This window comes from Syngnathus typhle, unplaced genomic scaffold (assembly GCF_033458585.1).
Source record: "Syngnathus typhle isolate RoL2023-S1 ecotype Sweden unplaced genomic scaffold, RoL_Styp_1.0 HiC_scaffold_36, whole genome shotgun sequence".
NCBI classification, from domain to species: domain Eukaryota; kingdom Metazoa; phylum Chordata; class Actinopteri; order Syngnathiformes; family Syngnathidae; genus Syngnathus; species Syngnathus typhle.
In genome coordinates this window covers 384,719-410,324 of record NW_026871942.1, presented here as the reverse complement: position 1 = coordinate 410,324, position 25,606 = coordinate 384,719, and the positions used below count along the sequence as shown (strand labels likewise).

At 46.3% G+C, this 25,606-nt stretch overlaps 1 protein-coding gene across 1 annotated transcript; it reads right to left on the bottom strand.

Annotated features, from left to right (window-relative positions):
- Positions 1-234: 234 nt before the first annotated feature.
- LOC133147245 (uncharacterized) lies at positions 235-3,242 on the bottom strand. The gene is made up of 2 exons (XM_061271239.1): positions 2,758-3,242; positions 235-477 (listed from the first exon to the last, which is right to left on the bottom strand). Exons 1-2 carry the CDS (start codon positions 3,221-3,223, stop codon positions 287-289), a joined length of 657 nt encoding a protein of 218 aa, XP_061127223.1. The 5' UTR covers positions 3,224-3,242; the 3' UTR covers positions 235-286.
- Positions 3,243-25,606: the final 22,364 nt, after the last annotated feature.

Sequence of the window (25,606 nt, the reverse complement as noted above, 5' to 3'; positions counted from 1 at the left end):
TGCCTGTCTAATGACAAGGAAAAAGAGGGAGGCCCTTTCTAACAACCCCAGTGATTCCCTCCACCTGGCGTCAGCCAGGTAACAAGGAGTCCTGGCACACATCACAAAACAGTATGAGCTCACAGAACAGTAAGAAAAAGAAATGACACGTTCAACAACTGCCAAACGGTCAAGTCGCATCGTCACCTAATCAACATTCCATGATTTAACAAAATGCGGTATAAAAAACGGAATATAAAAAAAAACGAGGTATACAACAAAGAGGTATCAAAACATGCTTATCGACTCAAAACCCCAAACTGTAGCCCCCCTTCTCATGTGTGAGTGCGTGCTGAGGCAGAGTCCAGTCCACCGAATCTTCCCATGGTGGGTCGTGCCAGGTACCCCTGCCCAGGGCCTGCTGTCCATACAAAGTCCTTATGTCCAGTTCACTGTCCATAGAGTCCCTTGCACGGCCCCGGTCCACATCCAGGGGTTCTGCAACGAATGAGAACTTCTGCCAGTATCGAGTGATGGCAATGGCACGAAACACAAAGCACACATGCAACTTTGACATAACGAAGGTGTCAAAGTCTGTCTAGGGCCGGGCAACACTGTACGGTGGACCACGTCACACTGGAATCATGCAACACAGCACACAAAGAGACAATTGAAAATCGGAATACCAAGACATTGGTGCTGTGTTCTTGTTCCCTACACCTGGTTTTCCGCTCTCATCACTGTCCTATCCCCGGTTCTTTATTTATTTTTAGTGTTTTCTATCGCTACTCTCAGTCCTCCCTACCTTTGTACTCACGTCGCCAATCTGCTAAATTTAATCCGAGTACCTATCATTTATTAGCATCCCATCCGCGCATTTCAGATCTGCATCGCGGTCGAACGGGAGTAACGGCATCTGGGTCTGGTCCCTCGGCATTACCACACCTATCCACCGTAAAATCATGGCCTTCGCGCAAGTCATTATCACAGTGCAAAAACAAAACATTACACACAGCGATATCCCGAGTGCCCCCAGCACCTGCGCCACTATCGTTCCCACAGGTCCCAGTCTATCCTGAATCCAGCTCGTCGCTGACCAACCAGCGCCCTCGGACGGCCCAAAAGAATCCCGAATGACTCTAAGCGCGTCGATGATACTGGTGATGTTGTCAGTGTTATCTGGGATCAAAGTGTAGCAAGCGTCGTCTGTCAAATTTAGGGCTACGCACAACCCCCCTTGCCTTGCCAAGATATAATCCAAAGCCATGTCGTGTTTAAGCAGAGTCAGCCGATGGCTCTTTTGGGTAAGCGACAACTGTCTGAAGCCCTTGATCGTCTCATTCGCGAACCCCTGAAGGGTATACGTGATGTTATCAATGTGATCTGCCAAAAATGTGACCCCATACCAGGGAAAAATCCCAAGGCCCCATTTTTCTCCCAAGCTAATTCTCCAATGATACGCGTCGGTGGTATGAAACGCCGCCATCTCCCTCTTAGCCCTACTAGGGACCTCCCTAAAAGCCTTCTCCTCAGGCTTGTGGCCCTTTCTAATCGCCAATACCTCGAACGGAAGCTTCAGGGTGGCAGAATAGCAGCAACCCATCCATCCATACGGCAAAAACAAATAAGCTCTAGTTCCACAAACCCACCAGATGTCTCTAAGATTCCCTACAGTCGTGTTCCCAGGCACCGTGCGATTCGCCACCATCACAGTAATCGCCTGATAGGAGTCTGGTAGAGCAAAGGTCACCGGATGGACGGCTCCCCTCTGCCCCCATGCTTCTCCTGGGAATTGCATGGAGTAATAGTCGCAGTCTGCCACCCCCATAGGCACCCCCGGCCCTCCATGTGTCACATTAGAGCAAAAACAGGTGGGCACCTTTACAGATGGCACATCTATGGATTCTGGCACAGCGACTTGGATGTCCTCATGCACGGCGAGCAAATCCAAGTAGGGAAGTTCGCTTATCCAGGCGCACTCCCCTGTGGGCTTGAAAATCTTCCTGACCTGCGCGTCGGTTTCAGGTGCCTTCCACGACTGTTCGTAAACCAACCAAAGCAATAATCTAAGCTGGCAATTGTCGGATACCGGCACCGGTATGGTCTGGAACACGGCCTTAAGCGTACTTGGTGATTTCACTCTTACTAAACACGGCCCACTCACCGCCTTAGACGATTTAATCGAATGCACCATCAGTTGATACCACATGTTCCTTCCTGCCCATTCATCAACCCCAGGTAATGCCGAGGCATCGAACCCATAAGCCTTCCATGCAGCCTCCCGCCTTGCCATGGCATGCAAATGGGCTTGCACCTCTGCCGGGGACCAGTTTGATTCTGCCAGTGCTTCGTTGACATTTTCCGGAACGTCAGGCGTCGGCTCTACAGCCTCTATCTCCGACATGAGCGTCCCTGAAGCGGCAGACTGTGTTTCAAAGCTGTCACCAATTGTCGTCACGGGTAAGGCGACATTATTCATGGTGACTGCTTCTTCATCTTTGACACATTCCGCGCCGGGGCTGTATGGATGCTGTTTCGCAATTTCTTTTTTCTCCATCAACGTCACGAAATTAATGCTGTCCACCGTCTTATGACCGCCCGTGCGGTCTGCTTTTCTCGCCCCCCGTTTGAGACAGGTACACGTATAGTACCCAAAATCATCTATGCCAATTTTTGTCAGAAGTAGAGCACAATCTCCTAGCACCTCAAACCGCCTATATGTATTTAATAACAGTACATTGTCCGTATGTGTTCGCCCGGCCAGGGCAAGTATGTTACCGGTGTTGTCTTCCCATTCGGCGGTGCGTCTGCACAGGGACCCTTCTTCCTTTCTGCAATTGCATGGCAGTATTGCAGCCCCCCCCAACACTCCCTCAACATTGCTCAATGTACCGCTCCGGCCGGACTCTGTGGCGGACTGGGCGTCCGCCGCTGGGTCCTGCTGGGTGGCGTTGTTCTCTGGGGGCACTACCTCTGGCGGTAGTTGGCTCAGTGTTGTTGTGCTGAGGGTCGTCATCTGCGCCTGGGGAGGGTGCGTCGTCACGATTGATATCGTTGAACTGTTGGTTTCCTCTGTCGTCGGCTGTGCTGCCCGCGATGTCCTCAGGGACAGGTTCAGCAGACACATTATCCACCACAGCTTGATCATGCCCATCTTTGTCCCGATTCGGGCCCTCTGGCGATTCTTGTTCTGGCAGTGGTTCTGCAGTTTCGCAGTCGCGCCTCCCTCTTTGGGGATCTTCATCTTTGGGCACCTTGACGCAGTGTGTCAAATGGTACCAAGTTGGTGACCCTTGTACTTGCACCGCAGTTCCGGTACAGCGGACAACTTCGAATGGCCCTTGCCGCCTTTCGTTGAACCACTTGCGCCGGAACACTTTCACATACACCTTGTCTCCTGGCTGAACAGTGTCTTTAGTATTTGCCTCGAGTCTCTCTTGTGCCTCCTCTTGTTTCTGCCTGTCAACAACATAGGTGGAAATATTCCTATGTATCGTGGTTAAGTGTTTGACATAGGCTTTCATTTCGTCCTCCAAAATTGACAGGCTTGGGCCTTTCCCACTGGTTCGCAAACATGGTGAAGGCATGCGTCTACCGGTTGCCAATTCGTGTGGGGTCAAATGCAAATCGCGTAGTTGACTCGACCTGCAGACCATCAGTGCCAGTGGTAAGGCAGCTATCCAATTCAAGCCTGTATGTTGACAAATTTTGGAAATTCTATTTTTTAAAACGCCGTTCATTTTTTCACAAATGCCTTGGCTTTGTGGATGATATACTGCGCCAAGCCGCTGTTTAATTCCCAATTTTTGAAATATGATTTTGACCGTTTTATCCACAAACTCTCTCCCGTTATCTGAAGAAATCCTATCCGGCAGACCCCATCTGCTGATGACTTCACGGCACAGAAACTTGGCCACAGACTGAGCATCTTTTCGTTTAGTTGGACAGGCCTCCGGCCATCTTGAGAATCGGTCTACGACCACCAACATGTATCTTTTCCCTTCAACAGGTTGTATCATGTCGACGAAATCTATCACTAGTTCTCTCATGGGGCCATTAGGAGTCGGGATGTAACCCGTGGGGGTGGCTACCCCTCTCCTCACATTGTTTTTCAAACAAATTACACATCTTCCAATGACCTGGTCGATTTGTTCGAGTAGATATGGCGCCCAAAACCCATATTCTGCGGTTATTTTTCGCTTCACCTCCCCCCTTGACACATGGGCTAACCCATGTGCCTCCTGGATTAACAGTCCCAACAAATCTGGCGGCGCCACTATCAGACCCTCGTGATTTCTCCAAACGCCGGTAGAGTCCTGACTCGCCCCCCTCTGCGCCCAAAGATGTTTGTCCATCGGATTAACTGCCGTTTGCATCAACAGCACATCCCTGAGCGTGACCCTGTCCTCGAGGTCAACCTCATGCGTTACTAACAAAACTCTTCCCTTCTGGCTTCCCTTCGTGACAGCCCTGGCTGCCTCGTCTGCCATCTTGTTTCCCTGCGTGACCCTGGACGCATCGGACTTGTGGGCCGCACACTTCGCGATGGCTATTTCACTGGGCTTCATCATAGCCATCAGCAGTCTCATTATCTGCGCATGATGCTGGATGGGGGAACCGTCAGTTTTCTTGAAGCCCCGATTCCTCCACACAGCACCAAACAGGTGGCACACACTATGCGCGTATGCGGAATCTGTATAGATCGTCACTCTTTTCCCTTCCGCGAGCAAGCACGCTTCCGTTAACCCCACCAGTTCAGCAAGCTGGGCCGAGGCTGGTTGTGGTACCACTTCGGCTTTGATTGTCACAAACTCAGGACCTTGCGCTTGTACCACTGCATAGCCAGCGCACAAATTTTCCCCGACTCGATAACAAGAACCGTCCGTCCAGAGTTCGAGATCCGCCTCGCCCAAGGGGATGGCTTGCAAATCAGACCGTAATCTCGAGTATTTTTCTGACTCATGTAAGCAATCGTGAGGGTCTCCGTCCTCTGAAGTTGGCAAAAATTCAGCTGGGTTTACAGTAGTACACCTTGCTAGAGTGACATCCTCTTGCTCGAAAAGTCTGTAATAGTCCCGGAGCCGGGGCTCTGTCAAGGTGTACTTGCCATGGTTTAACAGAGTCCGAAGACTATGGTGAGTCAGAATGGTCACAGGATAGCCCATGGTTATGGCAGAGGCTTTGTCGTACATCAAATAGACTCCCACCATAGCTCTATAGCAAGGCGGCAGTCCCATCTCCACCTCGGAATAGGATGTTGAATAATAGGCCACAGGTTGGGGTCCAGACCCAGTGCCTGTAGGCTGACAAAGAATCGCACATGCAAACTTTCCCCCTGCTGAGATTGACGTGAATAACACGAAATTTTTGGAATAGTCTGGTAAAGCCAATGCCGGGGCCTCTTGCAACCTTGCCTTGGTTGTTCCAAACGCCACAAGGCCATCCTGTGTCCAATCCAGTGTTGCGTGGAGGTCATTATTGCCTGTGTCTTTGATCATAGCCCTTAGCGGCCCTACCAATTTGGCGTATTCTTCGACCCAGGAGGCCGAATAGCCCGCTATTCCCAGAAATGTTAACATTTGCCTGACGGTTCTGGGTTTCGGAGCCGTCCGTATCGCCTCCAAATGGCCATCTGAGATACGTCTCTGTCCATATGATATTTTCTGACCCAAATAGTCAACTTGTTTTTTACAGTATTGCAATTTCTTTTGGGACACTTTATGACCATTTTCTGCCAAAATTTGCAACAGTCTGATTGAGTCTTTGTGACACGTTTCAACATCTACGGCACAGACAATAATATCGTCCACATATTGAATAACAGTGCTCTGCACCTGTCGTTCCAGCCCTTCGAGGTCATCTTTTAACACTTTGTTAAACACATGAGGGCTATGTTTATAGCCCATAGGAAGTCTCTGATATTGATAAAACTGCCCCTTGAATGTAAACCCGAACAGTCCTTGTGATTCACAGCTGAGTGGGACACTGAAAAAGGCTCCACAAAGGTCCACCACTGAGAAGCACTCAGCATCCGGCGGTATCTGTGCCAGCAGGGTGTGCGGATCCGGCACATCGGCTACATTGTCAATTACCACCTCGTTCACTGCTCGAAGATCGTGTACCAGCCGATGGGTGTTGTCAGGTTTTTTCAAGGGCAATATTGGCGTATTACTAAGAGGGGTCTGCGTTATTCTTAACACATTTGCCACGAGCAGCCCTTCAATCTGTGTCTCGATCCCTTGAACTGCTTCCTCTTTCAGTGGATACTGTGTTTTCCACGGCGGCCTACAGCCTGGCCGAAGATCCACTTTTACCGGTTGCGCTGATTTTACAAGTCCAATATCTGTACTATGGCGCGACCACAGGTAGTCAGGGACCTGCCGTAACATGTCCTCTTTGAGTTGATCAGTCGCCATACTGAGGATGGAGTCGTGCGACAGCCGCACCGTTTGTGGTTGTCCGTGTCCGTGCGCTGAGATCATGATCTTCATATACTGCTTATCAGCGCTCACCCACAGCGCAACGTTTCCTTCCAGCGGGGAAAACTTGAGCCTCTCCGCCTCCACCATCATCTCCCCCACATGTTGCTGCTCACAGTCTTCTGTCACCAACAAGGTCACATGTGGGATGCTATTTTTGACCTTGAATTCCTTGTTGATGTATATGTCTCTCTGTATCTTCATGGCCACTCCCTGTGGTCCCAGGACGATACAAGTCCCATTCAATTGCACTCCATGGGGTTGCCGACGTAACCACTCTTCTGCCTGGGCCTGCGTTAGGTCTTTGTGATATTGTAATGTACAGTGAAACGGGTACTCGGGGGTCCTTGCTCCTGGTTTATTGGAGTGGATAAACTTTTCCCATTTCTTGTATGGTTCCAACAGGTCGTCGCTGATCTTACCTACCCAAAATACAGTGGGCGTTGACTTCCTGGACTCTGACAGCATCATCACCTGATGGCACGCTTGGTGTGGGATTTCAATCTCACATCCATCGGGGGAACACTTTATGGTGCAGTTTAATCCACACAAAGCATCTCTGCCAAGGAGGGCAACAGGTGTACGGTCTGACACCAGGACTGGTATTCTTATCGTGTGGTCTTGCCAGCAGAGCTTTACTGGTCTTGTGGAAGGGATCAGCTGTTTAATACCCTCGAACCCTATTGTCCGCACGAAATGACCGGACATGGGGAGATGTGTAGCGTCTTCGGGCCGGATACAAGTGAAAGCTGCTCCGCTGTCAACCATAGCTGTTAATGGTTGATCATTTACTTTCACTGTTATTATTGGCTCCTGTTCCGGACCTGACACTACCAGCTGACATCCCCCCTTAGGGCACTCTGGGCACCCCTAAAATCCGGGCTCCGGGCCCCCAAAGGGGTGTACCGGGCCTTGGGGCATTTGGACTCGTTGTTTGACGCCCCCTCTGAAGCCACCTCCATGGGAGCTGTTGTTGGGTCTGTCGCAGTGGCGAGCCATGTGGCCTGGTCTCCCGCAATTGTAACACACAGTAGGTCTTTGTTGTAGGCCCCCCGGGAGATTCGGCCTTCCTGCCCATCCTTTGTCTCCACGGGCTTTGGCTCCCCAGAGATGGGTCTGTCTATTTCCCCATTGAGGGGCTGGACTGAAGGGCGCTGCCATAGCTGACTGCGGCGGTTGTCCAGGTGGGGGCGTGGGCTGTAATATGATTTGTTGCGGTGGAGCTTGCACCACGACCGTCTGCTTCTTCTCCTTCTTATTGTCCGCGAGTTGCACCTGGTTCAGCCTCCTCACCACTTCTTGGTCTTGTTCCTTTTGGGCCATCTCCTTCTTGCGGAACCAATCAACTTGATGAGCTATGTGATCGGTGTAGACATTAGTCGTCATGTTTCCCAGTCCCACTACTTCTGCCAGTTTACTCCTCACTTGCAGGGGCAGGCCCTTCTGGATCTTATCCCGCAAGATAGATTTTTCCATTTGGGTTGTGTCCGGGTCGTTTCCAGTAATGTGTCTCCAAGTTTGATGCGCTCTTGCCACGTATGAGCGTGCATTCTCCATCGGTCCCAGGGGTTCGATCACAATGTTATCGGGGTTTGCATTGGTCGGATAAGCTGCCCTCAGTGCTCCCCACATCTGGCCTCGGACTGCTGCAAACAGGTCGGAGTCATTCGCTGACGTTGTGGTAAATTGATGTAGCCCTGCTTTTCCCAAAAGGTCTTTTATGGTATGAACTCCTACCACATTAGCCAGAAGCCTCTTGATGTCGCCTACCGCAAACTGCGTCCCCACCATGCACTCCTCCAACTTGGATATCCAAGGGTGTGCTCCATCCTGAATGGTGGGCAGCTTCTCAAGGATGGCTGACATGTCGGAATTCTGCCATGGCTTGTATTCCAGCTGTTGTCCTCTTACCAACACTGGCAGAATTGTATGTGCTCCCCTTAATTTTCGCCCATGCCTTAAAGGATTCGCCGGCAGCTTGGATGCTTCTTTCTTCAGCTCGCGTTCAGCAACTTCTAATCTTTGCAATTCTTCTTCCAGCTCCTCTTGCTCCCCGGGCTCCCCACACCAATCCAATTCCTCCAGGCATTGCTTTTTCTTGGTCTTAATGCTTATTAAAGCCGTTCGTCTCCAATCCTCTATAGCCATGGGGGTGGAGCATGAGGTGGGCGTTGGGACCTTGCCGCCCCACTCGTCATCACTACTGTCGCTCCCACTGTCGGTACTGCTAAAATATGTTTTTGTCCTAATCTTTTTCCCTGGAGTGCGTCCTTTTTCCTCCGCTCGTTTTAAGATGCTTTTAATTATGGGGGCGTAACCCCCAGCTGCTCCTTCAGCGTCACTCTGGCTGTCATACCGCGCCTCCTTTCTGGTGTAGTCAGAGGTGCCTTGCTTCGCAAATCGTGTTTTATTTCTTTTGTGGGTAGGGCTGGGGTGCATGATGATGGTTGTCTTCGCTCTTCCTGTTTCGACAATGTCTTTATCCTCCGTCTCCAGCTGGTAACTTCCTTCTTGGTTGATTATCGGGAGTTGTGGATAGACATTACCGTTGTTTTCACTCGCATCATACGGTGGGGGATTCTTAACAGGGGACACATGTGAAAAAGGCGTGTTTGCTTTTTCCATTAATTTCCTAGCTTCCTCCACATTTTTCAGCATTTCAGCTGTCATTTTCTCTTTTTTCTGTTTGAACTCTCGGTTCAATTTGAGTCCTTCTTCGTCAAATATTTTCAACAATCCCAATTCCCATTCTCTTTTTTCCTTCCTTTTTTCTCCTATTTTTCCTTTTTTATTTCCTGCCTTGTATGCTGATACAAGTATTCGTATAGTCTCGATTACTTCCCTGTTAAAAGTCCCTTCCACCGGCCAAGGCCTTTCAATATCCGGCCATCTCTTATTCCATCTCTTAGATATTTCTTTGACCCCCTTGATAAGCGGGTTGTTTCTCAACACCACCTCTATGGGGGTAGTCATCATTGGGCTTGCAAAGCTCCTTTCTCCCATCTTTTTTTTTTTTTTTTTTTTTTTTTTTTCTTTTTGATTCAATGTCAATTAAACAATTGAGATAAGATTTTGCCAACTTCAGATGCGACCCTTAGGACCGTATTGTCATGCGCTTTCTTGATATTTAATTCGGTGTACTTGCACGCACTATTCCTGTACCAGCACTCGACTTATGTTTGAGATGATGATTTGTCTGAAAAACAGTTATTCACAATCTTTATGATGATCAGTCTGTTGTCAGTCTGCTATGCAATCCTTTGATTGCGGGTGAGAGTGAACTGCAAGAGTTTGTGGATAAATCACACTGGCCTTAAGAATTTTGGATGCGGCGCTCCACGAGGCTCTTCTCCAGAAGACCGGTAAGTTCAGTCTGTGTCTCTTTGTCCTCCTGGAGAAAACGGATGTATCTGCCGTCTCAGGTTTTTTATGCAAACAGAAAATCAGAAGTATTGAGGAGAGTTCCAACGAAACAGAGCAGTATCACTAATTTGTTTTAAATTTGTCCTCCTTCACAACTTAAATTAACAAGTTGGGCTCTTCTTCAGTTCCACCTTGCCATTCCTCTCAGAATGCTAAAGGTGGCGCCAGCTGGCCTTAATGGGGTCCCCCATTATTTACGAGGGGGCTACCCTCTTCAGCCACAACTTGTTGTCTCCACTTGCATGCACATCTATATTAGTGTCGTATTGGGTAACACACGCATGCTCCTATTTCTCCAGTTGGTCATGCATTCTTTTGCCCCTTCAGCATTCCGTCTTCCACCATTCTATCATAGTTTCTCTCGTTGCTGGCAGGGCAGGCCCCCTTAATTGGGCATAACTTCGGCCCTGCGCCCCGCCTCGGCATCACCGCGCGGGGAGGGGCCAGCCTTAAACACAGTGGGCAGATACAGGTTGGCCACTCCCTGCCCTACCCACCGCCAGATCTCCCCCCGCGCGCGGGCACCGCAGGCGTGCACGCGCCCCAGAGCAACGAGAGCGCACTCTACTATCCGTTATTTTGGGTGGTTTTCCAAACACTCAAACTCTCCCCCATGCGCGCTCATGAGCACATTCACACCCACACACACATACTTACGGACACGCGCGCACCCACACAAACACGCACGCACACACCCCTACACACACACTTACGGGGCCCAACAAGTACACGCCTCACGCGTCCATTCATTCGGAAGCTCAAACAGACAACATTAAGCTGACAGAGTTCACAAAATTTACACACGGACACAAAAGACATACAACGGGATTCGAATCCATTCCACATTTTGCTTCTTTCCAACTGGTGTTGAGCAGTTTGGTCATTTTAACTGTCATCAGAGCAGATGCACTGACAAATACGCACGTCTTACTTAACTTTTGTGTCGTTTCGTTTCGTTCCTAATAGCGCTGTATATCTCCCCTTTATTCTGCAGAATTTAACTTAAGTGTGCACACAAATTACTTTACCAATTATATCAATATTAAAAACCCCAGAGGCCTCTTTTCCACGTTTTCCATTTTCACACAGCAGCCGCACAAAACCTTCGTCCAATAGCGGTTTTGTCGCCGGCTCAAATTTATCAAACTTTGACAGACGTGCATGCTATTACAGTGCGCCTCGACAAATCGGGATCGGACCGTTGCCGCGATAACGCACCAGCTACCTCGGTATTCAAAAATAACAGCCCACCGAGTTTACTCTGCCATTTTCTTGCACCAGCGTTTAAATCGAGGAGCCTTGTAACCCCCACACACTTCTAATTCGATCAGTGTCCAAACGACGTGGCTTACGCGCGCTTTATTTTCCTCGGTACCCTTAAAATCTGACCGGATCTCGGCACCCATAACTGGGTCTGACCGGACCACTTCGGCACCCTTAAAAAAGGGTCTGACCGGGTCACTTCCACATTCATGCTCACAGTTACGGATGCCAAGGCTGCGCACTTTTCCTATTTGCCAAACGCGGTCAGCGCAAGCCTCCCTTTTATGTCGGACTTTTGATGGAGACTTCCACGTCCGCCGAACAGCTTGGCAACCGCACTTGGCCCGTACAGCCATTAGGTGCGACTGCAGTGTCCCGGCTTGTCCCAGGAATTTTAACCGTCTGGGGGCTAAGCGGGTGGCTATCTCTTGTCGCAACAGTGTTCAATCGTATCTGTGTTTTCGCCTCATTCACACAGCTAAAATTTCTATCCTCCATCGGATCTGTCGCCAAACTAAAGTCCACGTTTTATGGGACTTTCTACCATTCTTTTATTGTGACGGTCAACAGCGATGTCCCTGACAACCTGTCCCGTCACGAGCCACACTACTTCGGGCTTTTTTCTTTTTCATCATTCATCATTCTCACCAGACATGTCACTCACTCCACTGTGCACATTCCCCATTAAGTTCTAAGTTACTGTTCACTTTTTATTTCTTATTTTTTATTTATTTTCTATTTTTATTTTATTTTTTCTTTGCTGCTTCTATTTGGGGCCACTCCCCCTTCGAAAGTCGAATTATGACGACTTTTTGACTGGGAGAGACAACTTACTCCCGAGACAGCTCATGGCCACATCAGATTCGGTTGTAACTGCCCCCCTCAAGGGGCCGACCCCCCACCTGTCCAAGAACCGAGCATATCGCGGCAACTGCGGGCGAAGCATCTCACCTTAATGACAGCCGCTGGTCGACCGCTGGATTCTCGCTCAGGAAGCGGGCGCGAATTCCCCGGGGGAACACGAATCCTGTTCGTGACGCCAAAAATGTGGTGAATGGTCTTTGTTGTTTCGCTGGTCTCCAAAAAACACTCAGTGGACAATGGCTGTCCCGGCCAAGCACTCCAGTGACACACGGCTGATTGGGAAAAGATTTTATTCAACCGATGTCAAAGTGATGTCTCTCCAAAAGTTTGAGTGGCCCCAAAAGCAAAGATGGTTCAGCTCTCGACGGCACAGATGTTCGCCCCAAAAAAGCTCCCCCCTCTCACAGACAAGCCTATCTTATACCTGCCCGAACCGTTGATGTCATGACTTGGGGTGCAGCTGCTGTTCGTATTTTAGTCTACTCGTTGCTCCCAAATGTCCTAAGAAGGACATGTAGAAGACGCTTTCCCCTGCATAACAACAGCTGCTCCCTTCTATATTCTAAGTTGCTATACCTTGCAGAAACTGAGGCATCTCTGGCCAGCCAAAATAGCTTATGGTCTCCTCACTGCAGCTAAGTCACCATTTAAGGTGACATACGGCGACGCCTAGAATCTAAAATTTACCTCATGCTTATAAAACATAAACCAAACGTTGGCGGTGGTCATTTCTTCGTGCGCAGTGAATAACTCGGCACTCTAAAGCACCCGAGAGCGTTTTTTTCGATGCCAACCTAACCAGAGTGACGGGAGCGGCACAATTCAGAAAAAGTGCTCAGCTCGCCGAGAAAATGCGATTTAAGCAATAAAATTAAAAATGCTTATAAAACATAAACCAAACGTTGGAGGTGGTCATTTCTTAATGCGCAGTAATAAACTCGGCACTCTAAAGCACCCGTGAGCGTTTTTTTCGATGCCAACCTAACCAGAGTGACGGGAGCGGCACAATTCAGAAAAAGTGCTCAGCTCGCCGAGAAAATGCGATTTAAGCAATATAATTAAAAATGCTTATAAAACATAAACCAAACGTTGGAGGTGGTCATTTCTTCATGCGCAGTGATAAAGTCGGCACTCTAAAGCACCCGAGAGCGTTTTTTTCGATGCCAACCTAACCAGAGTGACGGGAGCGGCACAATTCAGAAAAAGTGCTCAGCTCGCCGAGAAAATGCGATTTAAGCAATAAAATTAAAAATGCTTATTAAACATAAACCAAACGTTTGAGGTGGTCATTTCTTCATGCGCAGTGATAAACTCGGCACTCTAAAGCACCCGAGAGCGTTTTTTTCGATGCCAACCTAACCAGAGTGACGGGAGCGGCACAATTCAGAAAAAGTGCTCAGCTCGCCGAGACAATGCGATTTAAGCAATAAAATTAAAAATGCTTATAAAACATAAACCAAACGTTGGAGGTGGTCATTTCTTCATGCGCAGTGAATAACTCGGCACTCTAAAGCACCCGAGAGCGTTTTTTTCGATGCCAACCTAACCAGAGTGACGGGAGCGGCACAATTCAGAAAAAGTGCTCAGCTCGCCGAGAAAATGCGATTTAAGCAATAAAATTAAAAATGCTTATAAAACATAAACCAAACGTTGGAGGTGGTCATTTCTTAATGCGCAGTAATAAACTCGGCACTCTAAAGCACCCGAGAGCGTTTTTTTCGATGCCAACCTAACCAGAGTGACGGGAGCGGCACAATTCAGAAAAAGTGCTCAGCTAGCCGAGAAAATGCGATTTAAGCAATAAAATTTAAAATGCTTATAAAACATAAACCAAACGTTGGAAGTGGTCATTTCTTCATGCGCAGTGATAAACTCGGCACTCTAAAGCACCCGAGAGCGTTTTTTTCGATGCCAACCTAACCAGAGTTACGGGAGCGGCACAATTCAGAAAAAGCGCTCAGCTCGCCGAGAAAATGCGATTTAAGCAATAAAATTAAAAATGCTTATAAAACATAAACCAAACGTTGGAGGTGGTCATTTCTTCATGCGCAGTGATAAACTCGGCACTCTAAAGCACCCGAGAGCGTTTTTTTCGATGCCAACCTAACCAGAGTGACGGGAGCGGCACAATTCAGAAAAAGTGCTCAGCTCGCCGAGAAAATGCGATTTAAGCAATAAAATTAAAAATGCTTATTAAACATAAACCAAACGTTGGAGGTGGTCATTTCTTCATGCGCAGTGATAAACTCGGCACTCTAAAGCACCCGAGAGCGTTTTTTTCGATGCCAACCTAACCAGAGTGACGGGAGCGGCACAATTCAGAAAAAGCGCTCAGCTCGCCGAGAAAATGCGATTTAAGCAATAAATTTAAAAATGCTTATAAAACATAAACCAAACGTTGGAGGTGGTCATTTCTTCATGCGCAGTGATAAACTCGGCACTCTAAAGCACCCGAGAGCGTTTTTTTCGATGCCAACCTAACCAGAGTGACGGGAGCGGCACAATTCAGAAAACGTGCTCAGCTCGCCGAGAAAATGCGATTTAAGCAATAAAATTAAAAATGCTTATAAAACATAAACCAAACGTTGGAAGTGGTCATTTCTTCATGCGCAGTGATAAACTCGGCACTCTAAAGCACCCGAGAGCGTTTTTTTCGATGCCAACCTAACCAGAGTTACGGGAGCGGCACAATTCAGAAAAAGCGCTCAGCTCGCCGAGAAAATGCGATTTAAGCAATAAAATTAAAAATGCTTATAAAACATAAACCAAACGTTGGAGGTGGTCATTTCTTCATGCGCAGTGATAAAGTCGGCACTCTAAAGCACCCGAGAGCGTTTTTTTCGATGCCAACCTAACCAGAGTGACGGGAGCGGCACAATTCAGAAAAAGTGCTCAGCTCGCCGAGAAAATGCGATTTAAGCAATAAAATTAAAAATGCTTATTAAACATAAACCAAACGTTGGAGGTGGTCATTTCTTCATGCGCAGTGAATAACTCGGCACTCTAAAGCACCCGAGAGCGTTTTTTTCGATGCCAACCTAACCAGAGTGACGGGAGCGGCACAATTCAGAAAAAGCGCTCAGCTCGCCGAGAAAATGCGATTTAAGCAATAAAATTAAAAATGCTTATTAAACATAAACCAAACGTTGGAGGTGGTCATTTCTTCATGCGCAGTGAATAACTCGGAACTCTAAAGCACCCGAGAGCGTTTTTTTCGATGCCAACCTAACCAGAGTGACGGGAGCGCCACAATTCAGAAAAAGCGCTCAGCTCGCCGAGAAAATGCTATTTAAGCAATAAAATTAAAAATGCTTATAAAACATAAACCAAACGTTGGAGGTGGTCATTTCTTCATGCGCAGTGATAAACTCGGCACTCTAAAGCACCCGAGAGCGTTTTTTTCGATGCCAACCTAACCAGAGTGACGGGAGCGGCACAATTCAGAAAAAGCGCTCAGCTCGCCGAGAAAATGCGATTTAAGCAATAAAATTAAAAATGCTTATTAAACATAAACCAAACGTTGGAGGTGGTCATTTCTTCATGCGCAGTGAATAACTCGGCACTCTAAAGCACCCGAGAGCGTTTTTTTCGATGCCAACCTAACCAGAGTGACGGGAGCGGCACAATTCAGAAAAAGCGCTCAGCTCGCCGAGAAAATGCGATTTAAGCAATAAAATTAAAAATGCTTATAAAACATGAACCAAACGTTGGAGGTGGTCATTTCTTCATGCGCAGTGATAAACTCGGCACTCTAAAGCACCCGAGAGCGTTTTTTTCGATGCCAACCTAACCAGAGTGACGGGAGCGGCACAATTCAGAAAAAGTGCTCAGCTCGCCGAGAAAATGCGATTTAAGCAATAAAATTAAAAATGCTTATAAAACATAAACCAAACGTTGGAGGTGGTCATTTCTTCATGCGCAGTGAATAACTCAGCACTCTAAAGCACCCGAGAGCGTTTTTTTCGATGCCAACCTAACCAGAGTGACGGGAGCGGCACAATTCAGAAAAAGTGCTCAGCTCGCCGAGAAAATGCGATTTAAGCAATAAAATTAAAAATGCTTATAAAACATAAACCAAACGTTGGAGGTGGTCATTTCTTAATGCGCAGTAATAAACTCGGCACTCTAAAGCACCCGAGAGCGTTTTTTTCGATTCCAACCTAACCAGAGTGACGGGAGCGGCACAATTCAGAAAAAGTGCTCAGCTCGCCGAGAAAATGCGATTTAAGCAATAAAATTAAAAATGCTTATAAAACATAAACCAAACGTTGGAGGTGGTCATTTCTTAATGCGCAGTAATAAACTCGGCACTCTAAAGCACCCGAGAGCGTTTTTTTCGATGCCAACCTAACCAGAGTGACGGGAGCGGCACAATTCAGAAAAAGTGCTCAGCTCGCCGAGAAAATGCCATTTAAGCAATAAAATTAAAAATGCTTATAAAACATAAACCAAACGTTGGAGGTGGTCATTTCTTAATGCGCAGTAATAAACTCGGCACTCTAAAGCACCCGAGAGCGTTTTTTTCGATGCCAACCTAACCAGAGTGACGGGAGCGGCACAATTCAGAAAAAGCGCTCAGCTCGCCGAGAAAATGCGATTTAAGCAATCAAATTAAAAATGCTTATAAAACATAAACCAAACGTTGGAGGTGGTCATTTCTTCGTGCGCAGTGAATAACTCGGCACTCTAAAGCACCCGAGAGCGTTTTTTTCGATGCCAACCTAACCAGAGTGACGGGAGCGGCACAATTCAGAAAAAGTGCTCAGCTCGCCGAGAAAATGCGATTTAAGCAATAAAATTAAAAATGCTTATAAAACATAAACCAAACGTTGGAGGTGGTCATTTCTTCATGCGCAGTGATAAAGTCGGCACTCTAAAGCACCCGAGAGCGTTTTTTTCGATGCCAACCTAACCAGAGTGACGGGAGCGGCACAATTCAGAAAAAGCGCTCAGCTCGCCGAGAAAATGCGATTTAAGCAATAAAATTAAAAATGCTTATAAAACATAAACCAAACGTTGGAGGTGGTCATTTCTTCATGCGCAGTGATAAACTCGGCACTCTAAAGCACCCGAGAGCGTTTTTTTCGATGCCAACCTAACCAGAGTGACGGGAGCGGCACAATTCAGAAAAAGTGCTCAGCTCGCCGAGAAAATGCGATTTAAGCAATAAAATTAAAAATGCTTATAAAACATAAACCAAACGTTGGAGGTGGTCATTTCTTCATGCGCAGTGAATAACTCGGCACTCTAAAGCACCCGAGAGCGTTTTTTTCGATGCCAACCTAACCAGAGTGACGGGAGCGGCACAATTCAGAAAAAGTGCTCAGCTCGCCGAGAAAATGCGATTTAAGCAATAAAATTAAAAATGCTTATAAAACATAAACCAAACGTTGGAGGTGGTCATTTCTTAATGCGCAGTAATAAACTCGGCACTCTAAAGCACCCGTGAGCGTTTTTTTCGATGCCAACCTAACCAGAGTGACGGGAGCGGCACAATTCAGAAAAAGTGCTCAGCTCGCCGAGAAAATGCGATTTAAGCAATAAAATTAAAAATGCTTATAAAACATAAACCAAACGTTGGAGGTGGTCATTTCTTCATGCGCAGTGATAAAGTCGGCACTCTAAAGCACCCGAGAGCGTTTTTTTCGATGCCAACCAGAGTGACGGGAGCGGCACAATTCAGAAAAAGTGCTCAGCTCGCCGAGAAAATGCGATTTAAGCAATAAAATTAAAAATGCTTATTAAACATAAACCAAACGTTGGAGGTGGTCATTTCTTCATGCGCAGTGATAAACTCGGCACTCTAAAGCACCCGAGAGCGTTTTTTTCGATGCCAACCTAACCAGAGTGACGGGAGCGGCACAATTCAGAAAAAGTGCTCAGCTCGCCGAGAAAATGCGATTTAAGCAATAAAACTAAAAATGCTTATAAAACATAAACCAAACGTTGGAGGTGGTCATTTCTTCATGCGCAGTGAATAACTCGGCACTCTAAAGCACCCGAGAGCGTTTTTTTCGATGCCAACCTAACCAGAGTGACGGGAGCGGCACAATTCAGAAAAAGCGCTCAGCTCGCCGAGAAAATGCGATTTCCATCCATTCATCCATTTTCTGTACCGCTTAGTCCCCACTGGGGTCGCGGGCGTGCTGGAGCCTATCCCAGCCGTCATCGGGCAGTAGGCGGGGGACACCCTGAACCGGTTGCCAGCCAATCGCAGGGCACACAGAGACAAACAACCATTTGCACTCGCACTCACACCTAGGGACAATTTGGAGTGCTCAATCGGCCTACCAAGCATGTTTTTGGGATGTGGGAGGAAACCGGAGTGCCCGGAGAAAACCCACGCGGGCCCGGGGAGAACATGCAAACTCCACACAGGGAGGGCCGGAGGTGGAATCGAACCCGCACCCTCCTAACTGTGAGGCGGACGTGCTACCCAAGCGCGCCACCGAGCCGAAAATGCGATTTAAGCAATAAATTTAAAAATGCTTATAAAACATAAACCAAACGTTGGAGGTGGTCATTTCTTCATGCGCAGTGATAAACTCGGCACTCTAAAGCACCCGAGAGCGTTTTTTTCGATGCCAACCTAACCAGAGTGACGGGAGCGACACAATTCAGAAAAGTGCTCAGCTCGCCGAGGAAATGCGATTTAAGCAATAAAATTAAAATTGCTTATAAAACATAAACCAAACGTTGGAAGTGGTAATTTCTTCATGCGCAGTGATAAACTCGGCACTCTAAAGCACCCGAGAGCGTTTTTTTCGATGCCAACCTAACCAGAGTTACGGGAGCGGCACAATTCAGAAAAAGCGCTCAGCTCGCCGAGAAAATGCGATTTAAGCAATAAAATTAAAAATGCTTATAAAACATAAACCAAACGTTGGAGGTGGTCATTTCTTCATGCGCAGTGATAAACTCGGCACTCTAAAGCACCCGAGAGCGTTTTTTTCGATGCCAACCTAACCAGAGTGACGGGAGCGGCACAATTCAGAAAAAGCGCTCAGCTCGCCGAGAAAATGCAATTTAAGCAATAAAATTAAAAATGCTTATAAAACATAAACCAAACGTTGGAGGTGGTCATTTCTTCATGCGCAGTGATAAACTCGGCACTCTAAAGCACCCGAGAGCGTTTTTTTCGATGCCAACCTAACCAGAGTGACGGGAGCGGCACAATTCAGAAAAAGTGCTCAGCTCGCCGAGAAAATGCGATTTAAGCAATAAAATTAAAAATGCTTATAAAACATAAACCAAACGTTGGAGGTGGTCATTTCTTCATGCGCAGTGAATAACTCGGCACTTTAAAGCACCCGAGAGCGTTTTTTTCGATGCCAACCTAACCAGAGTGACGGGAGCGGCACAATTCAGAAAAAGTGCTCAGCTCGCCGAGAAAATGCGATTTAAGCAATAAAATTAAAAATGCTTATAAAACATAAACCAAACGTTGGAAGTGGTCATTTCTTAATGCGCAGTAATAAACTCGGCACTCTAAAGCACCCGTGAGCGTTTTTTTCGATGCCAACCTAACCAGAGTGACGGGAGCGGCACAATTCAGAAAAAGTGCTCAGCTCGCCGAGAAAATGCGATTTAAGCAATAAAATTAAAAATGCTTATAAAACATAAACCAAACGTTGGAGGTGGTCATTTCTTCATGCGCAGTGATAAAGTCGGCACTCTAAAGCACCCGAGAGCGTTTTTTTCGATGCCAACCTAACCAGAGTGACGGGAGCGGCACAATTCAGAAAAAGTGCTCAGCTCGCCGAGAAAATGCGATTTAAGCAATAAAATTAAAAATGCTTATTAAACATAAACCAAACGTTGGAGGTGGTCATTTCTTCATGCGCAGTGATGAACTCGGCACTCTAAAGCACCCGAGAGCGTTTTTTTCGATTCCAACCTAACCAGAGTGACGGGAGCGGCACAATTCAGAAAAAGTGCTCAGCTCGCCGAGAAAATGCGATTTAAGCAATAAAACTAAAAATGCTTATAAAACATAAACCAAACGTGGTCATTTCTTCATGCGCAGTGAATAACTCGGCACTCTAAAGCACCCGAGAGCGTTTTTTTCGATGCCAACCTAACCAGAGTGACGGGAGCGGCACAATTCAGAAAAAGCGCTCAGCTCGCCGAGAAAATGCGATTTAAGCAATAAATTTAAAAATGCTTATAAAACATAAACCAAACGTTGGAGGTGGTCATTTCTTCATGCGCAGTGATAAACTCGGCACTCTAAAGCACCCGAGAGTGTTTTTTTCGATGCCAACATAACCAGAGTGACGGGAGCGGCACAATTCAGAAAAAGTGCTCAGCTCGCCGAGAAAATGCGATTTAAGCAATAAAATTAAAAATGCTTATAAAACATAAACCAAACGTTGGAGGTGGTCATTTATTCATGCGCAGTGATAAACTCGGCACTCTAAAGAACCCGAGAGCGTTTATTTCGATGCCAACCTAACCAGAGTGACGGGAGCGGCACAATTCAGAAAAAGCGCTCAGCTCGCCGAGAAAATGCGATTTAAGCAATAAAATTAAAAATGCTTATAAAACATAAACCAAACGTTGGAGGTGGTCATTTCTTCATGCGCAGTGATAAACTCGGCACTCTAAAGCACCCGAGAGCGTTTTTTTCGATGCCAACCTAACCAGAGTGACGGGAGCGGCACAATTCAGAAAAAGTGCTCAGCTCGCCGAGAAAATGCGATTCAAGCAATAAAATTAAAAATGCTTATTAAACATAAACCAAACGTTGGAGGTGGTCATTTCTTCATGCGCAGTGAATAACTCGGCACTCTAAAGCACCCGAGAGCGTTTTTTTCGATGCCAACCTAACCAGAGTGACGGGAGCGGCACAATTCAGAAAAAGTGCTCAGCTCGCCGAGAAAATGCGATTTAAGCAATAAAATTAAAAATGCTTATAAAACATAAACCAAACGTTGGAGGTGGTCATTTCTTCATGCGCAGTGATAAACTCGGCACTCTAAAGCACCCGAGAGCGTTTTTTTCGATGCCAACCTAACCAGAGTGACGGGAGCGGCACAATTCAGAAAAAGCGCTCAGCTCGCCGAGAAAATGCGATTTAAGCAATAAAATTAAAAATGCTTATAAAACATAAACCAAACGTTGGAGGTGGTAATTTCTTCATGCGCAGTGATAAACTCGGCACTCTAAAGCACCCGAGAGCGTTTTTTTCGATGCCAACCTAACCAGAGTGACGGGAGCGGCACAATTCAGAAAAAGTGCTCAGCTCGCCGAGAAAATGCGATTCAAGCAATAAAATTAAAAATGCTTATTAAACATACACCAAACGTTGGAGGTGGTCATTTCTTCATGCGCAGTGAATAACTCGGCACTCTAAAGCACCCGAGAGCGTTTTTTTCGATGCCAACCTAACCAGAGTGACGGGAGCGGCACAATTCAGAAAAAGTGCTCAGCTCGCCGAGAAAATGCGATTTAAGCAATAAAATTAAAAATGCTTATAAAACATAAACCAAACGTTGGAGGTGGTCATTTCTTAATGCGCAGTAATAAACTCGGCACTCTAAAGCACCCGAGAGCGTTTTTTTCGATGCCAACCTAACCAGAGTGACAGGAGCGGCACAATTCAGAAAAAGTGCTCAGCTCGCCGAGAAAATGCGATTTAAGCAATAAAATTAAAAATGCTTATAAAACATAAACCAAACGTTGGAGGTGGTCATTTCTTAATGCGCAGTAATAAACTCGGAACTCTAAAGCACCCGAGAGCGTTTTTTTCGATGCCAACCTAACCAGAGTGACGGGAGCGGCACAATTCAGAAAAAGTGCTCAGCTCGCCGAGAAAATGCGATTTAAGCAATAAAATTAAAAATGCTTAATAAACATAAACCAAACGTTGGAGGTGGTCATTTCTTCATGCGCAGTGAATAACTCGGCACTCTAAAGCACCCGATAGCGTTTTTTTCGATGCCAACCTAACCAGAGTGACGGGAGCGGCACAATTCAGAAAAAGTGCTCAGCTCGCCGAGAAAATGCGATTTAAGCAATAAAATTAAAAATGCTTATAAAACATAAACCAAACGTTGGAGGTGGTCATTTCTTAATGCGCAGTAATAAACTCGGCACTCTAAAGCACCCGAGAGCGTTTTTTTCGATGCCAACCTAACCAGAGTGACGGGAGCGGCACAATTCAGAAAAAGTGCTCAGCTCGCCGAGAAAATGCGATTTAAGCAATAAAATTAAAAATGCTTATAAAACATAAACCAAACGTTGGAGGTGGTCATTTCTTAATGCGCAGTAATAAACTCGGCACTCTAAAGCACCCGAGAGCGTTTTTTTCGATGCCAACCTAACCAGAGTGACGGGAGCGGCACAATTCAGAAAAAGCGCTCAGCTCGCCGAGAAAATGCGATTTAAGCAATACAATTAAAAATGCTTATAAAACATAAACCAAACGTTGGAGGTGGTCATTTCTTCGTGCGCAGTGAATAACTCGGCACTCTAAAGCACCCGAGAGCGTTTTTTTCGATGCCAACCTAACCAGAGTGACGGGAGCGGCACAATTCAGAAAAAGTGCTCAGCTCGCCGAGAAAATGCGATTTAAGCAATAAAATTAAAAATGCTCATAAAACATAAACCAAACGTTGGAGGTGGTCATTTCTTCATGCGCAGTGATAAAAACGGCACTCTAAAGCACCCGAGAGCGTTTTTTTCGATGCCAACCTAACCAGAGTGACGGGAGCGGCACAATTCAGAAAAAGCGCTCAGCTCGCCGAGAAAATGCGATTTAAGCAATAAAATTAAAAATGCTTATAAAACATAAACCAAACGTTGGAGGTGGTCATTTCTTCATGCGCAGTGATAAACTCGGCACTCTAAAGCACCCGAGAGCGTTTTTTTCGATGCCAACCTAACCAGAGTGACGGGAGCGGCACGATTCAGAAAAAGTGCTCAGCTCGCCGAGAAAATGCGATTTAAGCAATAAAATTAAAAATGCTTATAAAACATAAACCAAACGTTGGAGGTGGTCATTTCTTCATGCGCAGTGAATAACTCGGCACTCTAAAGCACCCGAGAGCGTTTTTTTCGATGCCAACCTAACCAGAGTGACGGGAGCGGCACAATTCAGAAAAAGTGCTCAGCTCGCCGAGAAAATGCGATTTAAGCAATAAAATTAAAAATGCTTATAAAACATAAACCAAACGTTGGAGGTGGTCATTTCTTAATGCGCAGTAATAAACTCGGCACTCTAAAGCACCCGTGAGCGTTTTTTTCGATGCCAACCTAACCAGAGTGACGGGAGCGGCACAATTCAGAAAAAGTGCTCAGCTCGCCGAGAAAATGCGATTTAAGCAATAAAATTAAAAATGCTTATAAAACATAAACCAAACGTTGGAGGTGGTCATTTCTTCATGCGCAGTGATAAAGTCGGCACTCTAAAGCACCCGAGAGCGTTTTTTTCGATGCCAACCTAACCAGAGTGACGGGAGCGGCACAATTCAGAAAAAGTGCTCAGCTCGCCGAGAAAATGCGATTTAAGCAATAAAATTAAAAATGCTTATTAAACATAAACCAAACGTTGGAGGTGGTCATTTCTTCATGCGCAGTGATAAACTCGGCACTCTAAAGCACCCGAGAGCGTTTTTTTCGATGACAACCTAACCAGAGTGACGGGAGCGGCACAATTCAGAAAAAGTGCTCAGCTCGCCGAGAAAATGCGATTCAAGCAATAAAATTAAAAATGCTTATTAAACATAAACCAAACGTTGGAAGTGGTCATTTCTTCATGCGCAGTGAATAACTCGGCACTCTAAAGCACCCGATAGCGTTTTTTTCGATGCCAACCTAACCAGAGTTACGGGAGCGGCACAATTCAGAAAAAGCGCTCAGCTCGCCGAGAAAATGCGATTTAAGCAATAAAATTAAAAATGCTTATAAAACATAAACCAAACGTTGGAGGTGGTCATTTCTTCATGCGCAGTGATAAACTCGGCACTCTAAAGCACCCGAGAGCGTTTTTTTCGATGCCAACCTAACCAGAGTGACGGGAGCGGCACAATTCAGAAAAAGCGCTCAGCTCGCCGAGAAAATGCGATTTAAGCAATAAAATTAAAAATGCTTATAAAACATAAACCAAACGTTGGAGGTGGTCATTTCTTCATGCGCAGTGATAAACTCGGCACTCTAAAGCACCCGAGAGCGTTTTTTTCGATGCCAACCTAACCAGAGTGACGGGAGCGGCACAATTCAGAAAAAGTGCTCAGCTCGCCGAGAAAATGCGATTTAAGCAATAAAATTAAAAATGCTTATAAAACATAAACCAAACGTTGGAGGTGGTCATTTCTTCATGCGCAGTGAATAACTCGGCACTCTAAAGCACCCGAGAGCGTTTTTTTCGATGCCAACCTAACCAGAGTGACGGGAGCGGCACAATTCAGAAAAAGTGCTCAGCTCGCCGAGAAAATGCGATTTAAGCAATAAAACTAAAAATGCTTATAAAACATAAACCAAACGTGGTCATTTCTTCATGCGCAGTGAATAACTCGGCACTCTAAAGCACCCGAGAGCGTTTTTTTCGATGCCAACCTAACCAGAGTGACGGGAGCGGCACAATTCAGAAAAAGTGCTCAGCTCGCCGAGAAAATGCGATTTAAGCAATAAAATTAAAAATGCTTATAAAACATAAACCAAACGTTGGAGGTGGTCATTTCTTAATGCGCAGTAATAAACTCGGCACTCTAAAGCACCCGTGAGCGTTTTTTTTCGATGCCAACCTAACCAGAGTGACGGGAGCGGCACAATTCAGAAAAAGTGCTCAGCTCGCCGAGAAAATGCGATTTAAGCAATAAAATTAAAAATGCTTATAAAACATAAACCAAACGTTGGAGGTGGTCATTTCTTCATGCGCAGTGATAAAGTCGGCACTCTAAAGCACCCGAGAGCGTTTTTTTCGATGCCAACCTAACCAGAGTGACGGGAGCGGCACAATTCAGAAAAAGTGCTCAGCTCGCCGAGAAAATGCGATTTAAGCAATAAAATTAAAAATGCTTATTAAACATAAACCAAACGTTGGAGGTGGTCATTTCTTCATGCGCAGTGAATAACTCGGCACTCTAAAGCACCCGAGAGCGTTTTTTTCGATGCCAACCTAACCAGAGTGACGGGAGCGGCACAATTCAGAAAAAGTGCTCAGCTCGCCGAGAAAATGCGATTTAAGCAATAAAATTAAAAATGCTTATAAAACATAAACCAAACGTTGGAGGTGGTCATTTCTTAATGCGCAGTAATAAACTCGGCACTCTAAAGCGCCCTAGAGCGTTTTTTTCGATGCCAACCTAACCAGAGTGACGGGAGCGGCACAATTCAGAAAAAGTGCTCAGCTCGCCGAGAAAATGCGATTTAAGCAATAAAATTAAAAATGCTTATAAAACATAAACCAAACGTTGGAGGTGGTCATTTCTTAATGCGCAGTAATAAACTCGGCACTCTAAAGCACCCGAGAGCGTTTTTTTCGATGCCAACCTAACCAGAGTGACGGGAGCGGCACAATTCAGAAAAAGTGCTCAGCTCGCCGAGAAAATGCGATTTAAGCAATAAAATTAAAAATGCTTATTAAACATAAACCA